Consider the following 15,585-nt stretch of genomic DNA (forward strand, 5'->3'; position numbering starts at 1 on the left):
TCTGCAGCTATGAGGGGCATAAACCTTGAATAGTTAAAACCTTGAATTGAGCCTGGTAACTGATCGTTAGCCAGTGGAGTGACTGCAGAATGGGAGTAATATGCACACTCCACCTATCTCCTGAGAGTAAATGAGCTGCAATGTTCTGCTGGAATCTCTGAATCGACTTTGAGGGAAGACCTATGTGGGGTGCATCACAGTAGTCTAGTCTTGATGGTACCATGGCATGAATTCAGGTGTCTATATCAGCCATATCAAGATAGGGGGCCATCTTTCAGGCTAGTCTGAAGCAGAAGAAGGCCCTTTTTTGCAGCTGCATTTACTTGCTTCTCTAGCAGCAAGCTCTGGATCTAGTGTAGCCCCGTGGCTCTTAACTGAGTCAACTGAACCCTAACAAAGGTGGGAAGTATAATGTCCTTCAAGGACTCCACCTTCCCAACCAGCATCGCTTCCATCTTGTCTGAGTTCAATTTCAATTTGTTTCCATTCAGCCATTTGGCTGCCTCTACTGCTTCATCTTGGGTTTGGATGGTGAGATATAGAGCAGGATACCACTTGCATATTGATGACATCCAATCCAATACACCGTATTTAAAATGCTGATTTAATGTTTTGATGTTTGCTGCCTTGAGGATGAAAGGCAGCATAGAAATGATTTAAATAAAGAAAGCAATATCCCCTCTGCCATTGCCTGTGCAGGTCACCAGTCCTTCAGCAGCAGTACTGTCACCATTAATGGCTTGGCAAAATCTCCCATTGACATTCCGTTCCTCAACACATGCCATCTCTTCTTGCCCCTCACAAGGTTATGAAGGAGGCAACTTAATAAAAATCCTGAAAGACATTGAGCATAGTACTGAGGTAATGCTCGACCGGTGGCAAATTGACATGATCCCCAATGACAAAGAGGAGAACGGAGACCCTGTCCCATACAGCATCATCAACAACTATTTTTCCATAGGCGTGGTAAGCAATCTGTATTGATCTTGTTCTTCTGGCCTCCTACTCTACATACTCCAGATCCCTGTAATATTGGAATGCCTCATTAAGTTAGGCTGGGGGCAAAACAATAGTTGCTATAAGAGTGAAAAGTGGCTCAGTGTAAGCACTGTTGCATGTGACGTATACACCAATTTATTTTGCCCCTTTGCTGCTTAGGGTCTAAGTACATCAGAGACTTACCATATTTGTTTACCAGAGGTAATGGTGCAATGCTTGCACACAATGAGCAATACCTTCAACCAGCTCACACTTATACCTTGAGGGTGCAATTTCTTTTTATGATCCCACAGTAAAATGCTCATCTTAGTAAATACAAGGCTAAAAGCATGTTTGCAGTTGGGAATGAAGATTGTTTCAGGGTTGCAGTGGCTCTTAGAACCCTGTGGGAGTTTATTCTGCAGGCTTAATTTGATTTGAGAAGTCTCTCTTCTGCACCAGTATTATTTTAGTGTAGACGGTACTCTTCATGAGAAGAGCAAAAAGCAATTACAAACCTTATTCTAAATTCTGAAGTGATCTCTGAACATGTTTCATGCTGTTCATCACTATTTAGTGCTTAAAAGTAAAGATGTTGATAATGTATGGCATTTCTTTGTGGAGAACTAAGCTAAGTGCATTAAGTCATGTTGGTGTAGTGGCCTCCAGAGAGATAATGTGGCTTAGTCAGGTGGTCAGCTGATCTTCAGAAGGCTCACATGACCTAGTTAGCTGGCCTTTGAAAACATTGTGTACATAGGGTGTTCAGGAGCATAACTAGATGAAAAAATACCTTCCTGACTAATTTTCTGAGCACAAGGATTTGGGGGAGGGGTACAGAAGAACATTCCATCACGTGGTTTCCCCAACTGCAGTCTAAGGTGATATAAGACCTGGTCCAAAAGAGTAATCTTGGAAGCTAAGCAGGGTCGGCCTTGGTTAGTAATTGGATGGGAGACCTCTAACAAAGACCAGGATTGCAGAGGCAGGCAATGGTGAACTACTTCTGTTAGTCTGTTACATGAAAACCCCAACAGGGGTTGCCATAAGTCAGCTATGACAGCACTCTCCACCACCACTACCGAGGTGGTAAAATTCTGAAGTGGTATGGTGGGCTACACCACTTCAGACTGTAGTTGGAAGCACCACATTTTATTGCCACCCAGTCCTCGTGTAAAAAAAATTACCTTCAAGGAAAATTGCCACATTAGGGAGAGAGGTTCTAAACATAGACATTCACACACACTGCTAGTTTCTCTTTATAGGGAGATTGAAAAATGTAATCCCTCACTTTTAAATAAATAAACTGGTTTCAGTCTGAGCCCACTCTACCATCACAGCACTCTGCAACCTCATCTCTTTCTGTTGCCTCTCTAGACCAGTCCTTAGGCACAGGTTTACCACTCATCAGCAGTTTAAGGGAACTAGGCCTAAGATTTGACATGCAGGGTAAATGTGTATTCTTCCCTGTATCATTGTGAGGAATGTGGTGTTGCAAGGAAGTTCACAAAAGTTCATACCCTACCACAAATTTTGTTAGTCTTATAGGTGCTACTGGACTCTTCCTCTTTTCTACTGCTACAGACAGACTAACACAGCTACCCATCTTAATATATGCTAGTTATACATATATATTCTAGTGAATTTTTATGAACTTTAATGTAGTTTATGAGCAGGATGTGTAAAACACAGCTGTTCCTTTTATAGTGGCCGTTTTCATACTACTAACCTGCTTCCGTGATGTTGAGAAACGTCGCGCAAAAACCGCGGAAGATAGCGTCTTCTCACAAGAGTTTTGCGCAACGTCGTGCAAAACTCTTGTGAGAAGACGCTATCTTCCGCAGTTTTTGCATGATATTTTGCAACATCACAGAAGCAGGTTAGTAGTGTGAAAACAGCCCCTTTGACATCTAATTAAAAGTAGTTGAACAAAGGTAGATTAATTACTCTTTAATTGCTAGAATGAACCACTAATAACTTGCTCATCTAAATTTTTGACAACTTTTAAAGACTTATAGAGTTTTATCATGCAGGTGCACAATAACGTCATGATCTAGCAGAATGATACATGATTGAAAATGAGAAGAATCAGCTAAATTTAGGAACCAATCATATTTTTATATTATTGTCTCATGTTAAAGATCTCGCTGCTCTAGTGAATATGCCTCCTTGCTGCAGTGAGGCAATTTCTTTTCTTTAAAAAAAATGTATAAACATTACAAATACAAAGATGCTTTAAGATTCAATATTGTAAATCAGCTTACATTAACACTGGTATAGTCTACAAGATAAGAGAGAGCGTAACAGGATCATAGTGTCTAACAGCAGATGAAACAATGGTGATTACAATGCAACAGTTTCTTTTAGTTTAAGGATACAAAGGAAAGGTGCCTGGGAGGATGAATATCATTACACGTTAAATATTCGAAAAATGGGAACCATTTAGAGCAGTGAGGCGATTTCTGTAGTTAAAATGTAACTCCCTTTCCACTGTTCTCAGTTAAAGAGGCCTGTGTAACTCAATGACTTTCATATTCTTGCAGTGATATAAGTCGGTCTGCTAAAAGATATCACTTTACTTGAATTTTTGGGTTGCTAAAAAAGAAAGTCCTCTCACAACAGCTGACTAGTTCAGTTCTGACATGGTGAGTGGAAACAGCTGATAATAACATGAAAGCATTTGTTTAAACATGGTCTCATGTTATATTAAGGTTCCATTTATACATGATTGATGATTGTTGTAAATGTGTTACAGACAAGAGCAATGTGTGTTAGGAATGGCTGTAGTCAGTATGTTCAGCTTTCAGGTTCTGTAGCCCCTCTTTAATATTGTCTTTAAAAACTTTCAGTCGTTTTAAATAGAACACTTTGCAGATCTTTAGGGAAGATTGCTTTAGCACAATAGGAAACACCATACCCAAGGATTGACTTTGCACCTTGCAGGTTTCTAGAGCAGGGCAAGAGACTTAAGTATACAAGTTGCAGTGCCATGGGATCCAGTGCTGACAAGGTGCCTTTTCAGTTTTCAATACTGCCGTTGATGATGACAAGCCGTTTTGCCTCTTCCAGTCTAGGCTGCCACATGCTGCTTCCAATTTTTCCTCCTTTATTTTTGGGCTGTGAAAAAATGTGAGCCAGCAGCTATATCATTAACAGGAAGTTTTGGATTACAGGCTATGGACTTGCCAAGGCCCTGCCTAGTGACACCTCTCTAGCCTGTAGTTGACTTGTGGGTGATGAACAGCCTGCTAATCCCTGGATGGATTCCTAAAGCTCTTCAAACCCAGACATGGCAAGAGAGGCCCCCTGTGTTACTATTTGTGACCACTCTCTGTTATGGGGTCATTCAGAAACTACTTGAGCTTTATGTCTGCACAAACACAGTAGTCCTGTATCTAGGCACATGACAGAAATGAGGGAAATAACATGTTTGTCGAAGGACTAGTTTGTCCAAGGACTAGTCTACAAAGGCGTACAGCATTCATATTGGGCTGCTTGGATACATTCTTTGTTGCTTTCTGAGAACCTCTGATGATTTTTTTAAAAAGATACCTGTTTGTTCCATGGGCAGGTTATGGTATATAATTTGTATAGACAAAGCAGATACCCACATCAGACACTTTGAAAGAACTGCTTTGCAATCCAATATCTTAAAAGAAGGTCTGATTGGCAATAGATTGGTTTTTTAAAAAAATGTTCGCCATTAAAGGAGAAGAGTTGCGGCACTTTCAAATTATAGCATTTTTTAAAGTTCATAAAATGGTAGACATTGTTAGAGAGGGAACAGTTTTAGTGACAAATATATAAAGAGTTCCTGTATAGTGGGGGGAACACTTAGCCTCCAAAGGGGTTTTTTTAAAAGCAATACTAACAATATTAACATTTTAAAAGTTTACAGAATAAGCTGAGTATGTGGGGAAGGAAGCTGTGTCTTTCATCTCTAATCATACTGCGAAAAATATATACCATGGGCCTGTCATAGGGTTGCCAACTCTGGCCCAGGAAATTCCTAGAGATTTGGGGGTAGTTTCTGTGGAGGTGGGAATTTAGGGAGGGATTTCACCTAGAATCTATGATACACCATAAAATCTGCCCTGTGAATCTGCCATTTTCTCCAGGGCAACTGATACCTGTAATCTGGAGATCAGTTATAAATACAGGAGAACTCCAGATCCCATCTGTTGGTTTGCAACCACAGCTTGTCACCAAGTCCAGCCTTAAGATTAAGCAGTATAAAAGCCTAGCTCCAGGACTCCAATTTAAGGGATGCAGCATGCAAAATCTGCAGCTTCAGAATTTGAACTTTGTATGTCAGGGGAGGCTTATTCAGAACATTTGCAAGACATTTTCCTCTATCTGGGAGGCCTTGTGGTGTTGGGAGTGCACCCTCAAGTCATAGCTGACTTATGACGACCCCTGGCAGGGTTTTCATGGCAAGAGACTAACAGAGGTGGTTTAGCGTTGCCTGCCTCTGCAACCTTGGTCTTCATTGGAGGTCTCCCATCCAATTACTAACCAAGGCCAACCCTGCTTAGTTTCTGAGATCTGATGAGATCAGGCTCTCCTGAACTAGTCAGGTCAGGGCATCTGGGAGGCCTTAGCCATACTGTTCCCCCTCCCCCGCCCATTTCTCTTTCATTACAGGATGCATCCATTGCACACAGATTCCATATGATGAGGGAAAAACATCCTGAAAAATTCAACAGCAGGTAAATATTTTTCCTATATCAAGTGTCATTGTAGTGCTAAAGAGAAGGCATTTAATGAACTTACAGCAGGAAAAATTGATTTGCTTAGTTGAGGTATTGCTTAAAAAGTTTTTCCTTAGATAGGGAAGGGGATGCTGGATAGACAGACGGGTAGTGGTGGGAAATTTAGCTTTGATAGTTTTTTCTCCATTGCTGTGTTTATCTAGGATGGAGGCAGCTTAATTAGTGGAACCTCCATCTGGCTCTGTGTTCTGTTGTTGTTCTGCTAGAAGCTAGGTAGCTGGATGTATTTATTTTGTCAGAACTTCAAGTACTGGCCAAAAAATTTCCTCAGCATATCAGCACAATGCCACTGTATAATTGTGTTCATCCTTTGTAAGCCTAGAGTAGCCAACCTGGTGTTAGAGTGTCACACTGAGATCTGGGAGGCCCAATTTTTAATCCCCATCTGCCTTGGAATCTTGCTGGATGCCCTTGGACCTGTTACACATTCTCAGCCTAATCTACTGCACAGTTAGGGCTACCAAATTTAGGATGGGAAATTGCTGGAGATTTGGGAGTGGAGCTGGGGAGGGCGGGGTCCTCCATGGGGTATAATGCCATAGAGTCCACCCTCCAAAGCAGTCATTTTCTCCATGGGAACTGATCTCTGTGGCCTGGGAATCAGATGCAATTCCGGGAGGTCTCCAGGCCCCATCTGGGAGTTGACACCCCTACTCACAGAGTTGTTGTGAGAATCAAATGGAGAAGGGGAGAATTTTGTAAGTAAATTTGGATCCCTGTTGGAGCAAAAATAAAGTGTAAATGAAATAAATAAATACCCTACATATGGATAAAGGCTCTGTGCCTTCAAGAGTTGCATGACAGGAAGGAATCAACAGCATGGAAAAGCAATGATGAAGGAAACTTCTGTTTATTACTGTCTGGCAGCTATTAAAAGCAACCCACTTCATGTACCCTAAGTAGAGATGTGCACGGAACAAAAAAACCCGAACCACGTGATTCGTGGTTCGTAGCATTCCACGTAACATCGAACCACAAACTTCCGACCTTTTCCCAGTTTGTGGTTCATTGTTCCGTGGCATTTCAATTGCCCTGCACCGGCTGCTGAAGCAGGTGTGGGGTGTTTGAAACAGACAGCTCCTTTCTTCTGCTGCCTGGCAGCAGAAGAAAGAAGCTGTCATTTCACAGATCCTGCGCTGGAACCAGTGCCGGGTCTGTGAAATGACAGCTTCTTTCTCCTGCTGCCGGGGCTGTCAGTTTTATAGACCCTGCACTGTTTCAGTGCGGGGTCTGTGAAACTAACAAACTGACAGCCCGGGCAGTGGGAGAAAGAAGCTGTCATTTCACAGACCCTGTGCCGGTTCCAGTGCGGGGTCTGTGAAACTGACAAACTGGCTGCCCAGGCAGCATGAGAAAGAGGCTGTCAGTTCCACAGACCCCGCGCTGGTTTCAGCCCATGGCTGAACCCCGCACAGGGTATGTGAAACTGACAGCCCCTTTCTCCTGCACAGGGGCTGTCAGTTTCACAGACGCCACGCTGGGTTCAGCCAATGGGCTGAAACTGGTGTGGGGTCTGTGAACCTCCGAACCCAGCCACAGAACGGCTGGAAAAATTCATTTGTTCCATAAATACGCGTTCCCATGGAACACATGTTTCAGTGCAAACGAACCAGCAATTCCGTACGGAATTTTGTTCCATGGTTCGTTTTGTGCCCATCTCTAACCCTAAGACAAGCACACGCTCCTTTCCATAACAGGCTAGAGGAAGAAAAGTACAAACAATGCAGGCTGCCCTGTTTGCATAAACCAAGGTGCGATGTTACTTCTTCTGTACTGTACTGGTTTGGATGGCTATTCCTAGGTTCTGGCTTGGGTTAAAATCTGAAGAAGAAACATCCATATATATGCCTGCACTTAATTAACTGACTGATTCAGGCTCCTGGACTTCGGTTCATTGCCTGGATAATTAAGTACCTCCAGGAGAATACAAAAACTGGCCACTTGTGGTCTAGGGAATTATGCCATTGTAGTGGGATGGCAGTTGAAAACTCTTCCAGTTAAATAATGTGATTTTTGCCCACAGAAACCAACCTGTTTGTAGTGGCTGGTTATTTACCTTTATTTGAGAATCTGCATGTAGGTTATCTTGCCAGTTCTGCTTAAACCTTTCTTTATGCCTTTACTCTAACTTACCTGTAAATCAGTGGTATGTTCTTTAAAGACCAGAAATTGCAACTGAAATGCTGTGGAGCAATTCATTACATCTGGCCTATGGGATGCGACCCTAGAACAATGTGACCCTACACCATTGCATGGTTTATACTTGTTACATTTTGCACGACTGGATATTTTAAACTTTACACGGAAAATTTACTAGAATTTGACTTTTAACCCAGTTCTGTTCATCACCATTACATCAGAATTTCAGGGCCAGCAAGGACAGGCTGTCAGGGCAAGGCATTTCAGGTTAGAAATAGCTCATGTTGCATTTGTAGTTCATAAAAAATGGTGCATCAATAACAGGATATTGTCCCTTGTGGCCTGTGCAGGAGACATTCAGTAAATACTCAAAGGATTCTTCACAAGTGATATAGACCACCCCAACACACTCCAGGTTTCCTTCTGAAACAAATGTCTCTCTTGTCCTTTAAACTATAGAACAGGAAAAAATTGTTGAAGTGAAAGTAGAAACCAAAGGTGATAGCACATGTTAATTTGTCTCATTTTCTGACTGTTCATGCAATTCTTGGGCACTCCCTCAAAGTGGACGTACAAATGCAAACTTGGAAACAAAATGAGTAGGGGAAATATGAAATTCCCACACACATTTTTAGTAAGGAGTTTCTGTCCCTGACCCAGGTTATTTCTTGTCTATGTGTTACAGTGCAAACTATGGAGTATGCTACAAATTTGGACTGTGGACTTTGTTTTGAAAACAAACACATACCTCAAAAAACTGGGAAACGTGGTAGGACTCTTACAATACAATCCTACTAGTAACACAATTGTAAATCAGTGGGCTTTGACTGGAGAAACAGAATTGCATTGCTAGTGGAGTTTCCATCAGCCAGTATGCAAAGTTTTCTACCCCTATTCATGACCTCTTGCCATTAGTTTCCTGACCGCTCTCACTTCATACTCCTCAGGTCTTCGTCCTTCTCCCTACCCTTCTCAACCTGAAATTTTGCTTGTTGTAGACATCTGAATTTCAAATATTTTTTTAAAAAATCTGTTACAAGCATCTGCAATTTCACACAATTTCTTCCAAAGAAATTAAGATTTCCTTAGTGAGGGATTAGTTTTGTTACTATGCAGTTAGAATCCTTATTGGTGAATTAATTCCCTATTAACATGAATGGAGAAATGTTTGGTTTGGTTTTGGTGCATGTGTGTTCCAGGAACTGAAAGAACAGGCCCCAGCCTTGTAGAAGTCCCATGTCTGCCCCTACACCTGAAAACCTCTTGGCCCCCAATTGCTCTCTTTTCCCTTTGTCCTCCACAAAATGCTTGGTCTCCAGCCTGTTTCCTGACCTTTTTACAAAAGCTGCCCTCACTCAAAAGCCACATACTTCTCTTTACTCACTGTTCACCTTGTTATGCTTCTCTCCCTCTTATTTGTGGCTTCTTCAGGTTAACTGTGGATTTCCTCTCCAGCATCCATGGGCATCCTGTCTACACAGTTTTGATTCAGTAGCAATTTGGGAATAGACATAGCAATTGTAATGAAAGACCTAGGCATTAGGGATAAGCAAGGATATTGAGGGCAAATCCACACGCCTTGGCCCGTCCCGGTGTTGTGCTAAATGTTCGCTAAACACACGGAAGTATAGCGTCTTTCTAGCGTGATTTCTGAAATTGCACAAGAAAGACGCTGTACTTCCGGGTGTTTAGCAAACATTTAGCGCAACACTGGGACGCACCAAGGCGTGTGGATTTGCCCTGAGCGTTAGAATTATTTTTTTCTGTCTGTGGGGATTGGGGGAGGGGATGGGCTCTTTATAGCTGACAGTCTGAACACGTTTTGCAAGCAGAAGGTTCCTAGGTTCTATTCCAGCTGTAAATGGTTGCAGTTCTGAGGGGAAATTACCTGTCTAAGACCCAGGAGAGCAGCTGTCACTCAGAAAAAGCAATACTGGGTTAGATGGACCAATGGCCTACCTCAATATAATACAGTTTCATCTGTCCCTATGTTCTCAGTGAGAAGAACCGCACTGGGTAGGCTTCCCTACATGATAGTTTGCCCACAGCTACTCATCTCTGCAATGTACAGCCATATGGAAGTGTTAGGACACATTTTAGGGAGATTCTCAATTCATGCGAAGCATTTGTGATTCCCGTGACCTGTCTGTGCAGCCTAGAATATGCTCCAGAGTCTTATGCAATGGAACTAATTGCCTAGCAGATGCTCAAGTGTGCCTTGGCAGATGTTGTTGTGAAAAGTGTTCCTTGAACATACAAAGTCTGAAAGCCACTAGATCTTATCTCTGACAGTGGCAAGGCTTAGATATTTTAGAGGAAATGTGTAAAGCAAGTGCTGGATGCCTTCTACATACTCCCAAATATTAAGAGATGAGTTTACAGTGGATTATCCACAAATCTGTTGAATCCCATCAGGTGCTTTCCTTCAGCCATAGCCTTCTCCTAGAGAACTTATGAGCCAAGCTGTAGAGAGAATTGGTAGATATTTCTGAATCCTGACACATATATTTGGGCTAAAGGCTATAATGGTCTTAGTTAGGTTGAGGATAGCTGATAATTTTTCAGAGGCCTTTTTTTGGAGACACTGCTCCATCTTGGCCTCTGAAGCATCTAGGTTCCAGTGGCCCTCCAGGTCTCTGCCCAGCCTGCACCACTCTCCTGACTTTCCCAGCACACAGAAGGGTTTCCTCTCCTTATTTTGGTATTCCACTGACACCACCTGGCTTTTGTAGGAATTACGTGTAGAGAGTACCAGGGCTTCCAGCTCCTTTTCCCTGTGTTTTAAGGCCTGCACCTCCTTCTAGCTAACATAGGGTTGCCAGGCCCCTTCAATCTCCCGGCGGGGAGGACAGGGGCCTGGCACTTACCTTTAGGGAGAGGGGTGTGTGTGCAAGCAGAGCGCGCACACATGCACCCCCACAGGCACAATGACATCATATGGGGGGGTGACATCATCGTGCAGTCGGGTGTTGCAGAATGTGCTTGAAACAGGCCGTTCTGCCGCGGATTGGGCCCAGTTTTGAGCACTGCGGAGCACAGAAGCGTTCCTGCACTCTGCAGTGCCTCAAAAATGGGCCTGATCCACACCAAAATGAGCCCATTTTGGGGCGCTGCGGAGCTCCTGCGCTCTGCAGCTGCTGAAAACGGGCCCAGTTTGCTGTGGATCGGGCCTGGTTTGAGCACTGCGGAGCACAGGAATGCTTCACAGCGGCCCCAATCCGGGCCAAAACGGGCCCGATCCTGGTGGCTGTGGCGCACGGGAGTGCACCGTGCCTCAGGGGAGTACGCAAGGAAGGTGCATGCCCCTCCACTGCTCAGGTAAGTGGGGGCAGGGTGTGGGGAGCGTGAGATCCCCCACCGCCACCGGGGGTCTGGGATCCCTAATCCAGGATCTGGTTACTCTAGGAACAGCTTACTGAATTTACACACCCCTGGGAAATTAGCAGTTTGCCAACTGATAGCTCCCTCTCCCTCTTGGTGGCTGTTTTAAATAGCACGTTCAAATGGTGGAGGTCTCTGTGTTATAAAGGACAACTACTATTTAAAAATGATAAAATATTTATTAAAAAGAAAATGTCCACACATTATTTTCAGAACAGCAGCAGATTGAGCAAGGGAGTCAAAAGAAAGGTGTAAACATGCAATTCCTCCATCTGTGTGTGTACATGCCCTAACTGCTCCAATGCTAAGGCAGGCTCTTTAACTTAGAAGTTCCAGTGTTTTAAAAGCTTCCCATTACCTTCCCATCTTTGTCCAGTCGGGCACCCAGCTCTTTGTCTGCTCCTCACATGGCAATGGCAGCCTTCAGCAGAAGCCTAGGTGTAACAGCCCCTTCTTCCTAGATCAGGGGTCCCCAACACGCTGCCTGTGAGCAGCAGGGTGCCCACTGACACCTTTCCTGGTACACACTCAATGTTTTCAGAAAGTAGGTGGGCCCAGCAAGACTTCAGATTGCACATTGGTGATCTGAGTGCTATGCAGATTTTTTAAAAGTTGCTTCAGCGACAGTTGCTACCACAGCACAAGGATCTTCACTGTGTTACTGTGTATGTATTCAAGGAAATATTCTTAAATAATATCTTCATTTTAAAAGGCATCCTGTTAAACAGGGCTTGAGCCTGTAATGTTGAAGAGTGCAATTAGAGTTATGTATAATCTCAGTCCCTGACATTTTGTGGTTGGCACTGCCTTCTGTGACAGGCATTTTGTGGTTGTGCCCATCACCTTGTATCAAAATGCCAAAGGTGCCCACAGGCTCAAAAATGTTGGGAACTCCTGCTCTAGAAGAAATCAGCCAAAGAGACCTTTCCCTTCCTTCCTAAGGGTTTTAATATCTGTTTGCTTATCCCCTCCCCGCTTCCCCCCCCCCCCCCCCCGTCAAAGAAGCCTTTTCTGAAATCTCCAGGAAGAGACCTTCTAACATCTTAAGGCTTCCAAATCTCTCTTCCTTGCTAGGACTCAGCTTCTAGCTGGAGGCGTGTGCTGACCATTTAATTGTCTCCAGCCAGGGGAGCCATTAGCATTTCTGAAGTGCTTGGTTGAGAGAGGCTGGAAAGCAATTGACTTGACTTCTGCCTCCAGTCTTTTCTTTGGGAAGAGAAAAACTTTTTAAAGCTAAAGGTGAAGGTTTTGTACAGTCCAGACCTCAAAAGCAAAACATTTCTCCACAGGCTGCTTCTACATGGAGATGATTTTCTGTATAGCTCTTGTTGCTGCTACAAATGCACATGGAAATTTTCCATTTTACAGCCACCTTTGGCTGCTATTCTGCCACTGGAGGGTTTATTTCAGGTGAGGTTTTTTGAATTGGTAATTGACAGATTGCTGTAATAACAACAACAACAACAACAACAACATTAGATTTATATACCGCCCTTCAGGATGACTTAACACCCACTCAGAGTGGTTTACAAAGTACATTATTATTATCCCCACAACAAAACACCCTGTGAGGTAGGTGGGGCTGAGAGAGCTAGAAGCTGTGACTGACCCAAGGTCACCCAGCTGGCTTCAAGTGGAAGAGTGAGGAATCAAACTCAGTTCTCCAGATTAGAGTCCTGCGCGTTTAACCACTACACCAAACTGGCTGTCTATAATGCATTATAATATCTATTGAACAATGCACTAGATTGCAGCTTTTTTTTAAAGCAAGTCTCTAGCCCTTTTGGTTCCAGAGTTATAAGGAGAAAGGTGCATTTTTTTAAAAAAACGAAAGCAGGGAGCAAGTATACAGTAACAATAGATTATTATCATGTTAAAACACTATAGTGATATGTCAATTGCCCAGTTTTTTTAAAAAAAGTCTTCCAGTGAGAGAGGGGAATGCCAGCTGCAGGAGCTGAGGTAAGGAAAATGACATTGACAGGGGCAGAATCTGCAAAAATTTGCACCTTCCCATCTCCAAAGGCTCGTTGACTGTAACCTTTTCACAAACTAGGTTTGTGAAAGATTGCAGCAAAGCAGAGGCAAACACCGAAACAGGAAAAATACAAGGCAGCATTATATGGATGAAACCAAAAGTAGTGCTGCAGTGAGGAAGCCAAAGTGGAGCAAAACATCTGGGTGGAAGCAGCCTTGAAAACTATTGTTTGTTGATTCTAACCTAAGACATTAACAAAAACTACTTTGTAAAATGTTTCTATGTGGACCCATCCTGGTCACTGTCCCATTAGGTGGGATTCAGTTTATGACTTTATTTTCTCATGTGAATACTGTTCTGATCTTTCCCTCTTCAGTTTACCTCTAAGAATACAACTTTTCTAAAAGGCAAGGTGGAGTAGGGCACCTCCCAGTTCAATGAAAAGCATTTAACTGGGAAGTCAGGGCACTTCCCAGAGAGATGCTTAATATCAGAGATTTCCTCAGGACTGCCTTATTTAGTTCCAGAGATGTTTTTACACCTACAGGTGGCTGAAAGCGGAGCAGCTGATGTTGCTGTGTTTATAGCATTACACCAGTCTTTAAACCTCTGAAAGGTTTTCTAGGGAGTGAGTGAGAATTTTGGTACAGGAGTGAAGTGCAGAGTAAAGGCACTTCCTGTAAACAAAATCTATTAAGTTACCATGGTCCTAGCAGCCACAATGATGTCATCTTGGGCCAGAGAGGTGCTATCAGACACATAATTTAAAAAATAGGGATGATGAGAGATATTATTCTCCTAAAATGAGGTAAAAGCAACTCTCCTTTCCTAAACAGGCTGTCTTATCTCTGATTCACCTCACTGCCATTAAAAATCATTTAAAACTCCCAATGCTGATTGTGGTGAGAACCCTTCTGAACTCACATTCACCTTCTAAACACATGAAGCTGCCTTATACTGAATCAGAACACTAATCTATCAAAGTCCCTATTGTCTACTCGGACTGGCTGTGGCTCTCAAGGTAGAGGGCTTTCATATCACCTACTTTATACTTTTAAGTGAAGATGCCAGGGGTTGAACCTAGGACCTTCTGCGTGCTAAGTAGATGTTCTGCCACTGAGTCACAACCAGCATCCCAGCCCACTTTGAGTCAAGCTACAAGTGATACCTGGCACGAGGAGAACATGTGTCAGTTTCCCGAAAGTTTTCATGGGAAGTGTAGGCATCTGTTTGACAAGCTCTCAGAACTGTGATGGGAGGAGGGGGTGTTTAAATCTCCAGAGCCGGACTGCAGTGCGCAGGTGGTGGCCAGCCGGACCCGCTCCCCTGCACTCTGTTGGGAGTAAGGGTTCCCCCATCTCGGATGAGGCTTCAAACCCTCCCACCTTCCATGCGCTGCCTGCCCACCCTCCCCCAGGGCAAGCTGGGGTAGCGTGGGCTAGGAGGCCAGCCAGGAGATGGGACCACTGCCTGTGCTCCAACTGGGCCGTGTGCCCGCTCTGTGGCCTTCCAGCTAGGAGCCAAGACAGCAAGGCGGCAGGCCACAGCTCAGCTGGAGCCACGTGTGCCCAGCCCCACTCCCTGCGCACTTGGCCCAATGGTATAGCTGGCAGTTGCGGTACCAGCTAGATCCTCACGCCATGGCGCCTGGGAGAGCTAGGGACAGGCGCGCCCCATCCCAGCGGATGCGCGAGACTCCAGCTGGGTTGTGACCCGCCTTCTCGCTGCCTTGGTGCCCAGCCAGAAGGCCATGGAGTGGGCACACAGCCCAGCCATGCGCCTTTCCCACTGGTGGTGAGGGGGCTGGCTGGGCGTGGTGGCCATCACTGGTTCCACCTATGACAAAATAAACAGATATATTAAAAAAGGACTTGCACAGTACTTACCTGTTTATATGATATTGTGGAAGCTTACCTGAGGGATGTCTTCCTAATTGTAGTTTTGTTGCACCAGCTATATTGTTCACCTACCTGTAGGATGTCTTCCTGATAGAAATTACTTTTTGTTATTTAATAACTATGACATTGATTGCTTTGTGATATCCTTTTGAATTCGGAGAGTATTCTTACTCTATGTATGGGGATTATTTCTTTACTTGGCTGAATAATTGGAATATATTTGACTTTTGTGTTCCCCTACTCTTGTGTATGCACTCTTGTATTTTGCTGTTGGAGTGGGTACCTCTTTATTTTGGGGGACCTGACAGGATGCAGAGGAGAGGAAACTTCCCCAGAATCTAGTTAAAGGGTTTTGTTTGGGGTGCGAGATTGGTGAGGTCTGGGGTGAGACTCCATGAGACTTTGAAGACGGCGCTTTGTGTGTTCAGGTATACAACAG

The 15,585-nt window shown here is 43.9% G+C and overlaps 1 protein-coding gene across 1 annotated transcript in view; it reads left to right on the forward strand.

Moving 5' to 3' along the window:
• DGKG (diacylglycerol kinase gamma) overlaps positions 1 to 15,585 on the forward strand; it is a 174,019-nt gene that overhangs the window by 117,771 nt on the left and 40,663 nt on the right. The window contains exons 20-21 of the mRNA XM_054982781.1: positions 806 to 966; positions 5,623 to 5,687. Of these exons, the coding sequence (XP_054838756.1) occupies positions 806 to 966; positions 5,623 to 5,687 (226 nt within the window). The remainder of the gene's footprint in view (positions 1 to 805; positions 967 to 5,622; positions 5,688 to 15,585) is intronic.

Source organism: Eublepharis macularius, chromosome 6 (assembly GCF_028583425.1).
Source record: "Eublepharis macularius isolate TG4126 chromosome 6, MPM_Emac_v1.0, whole genome shotgun sequence".
Classification (NCBI taxonomy): domain Eukaryota; kingdom Metazoa; phylum Chordata; class Lepidosauria; order Squamata; family Eublepharidae; genus Eublepharis; species Eublepharis macularius.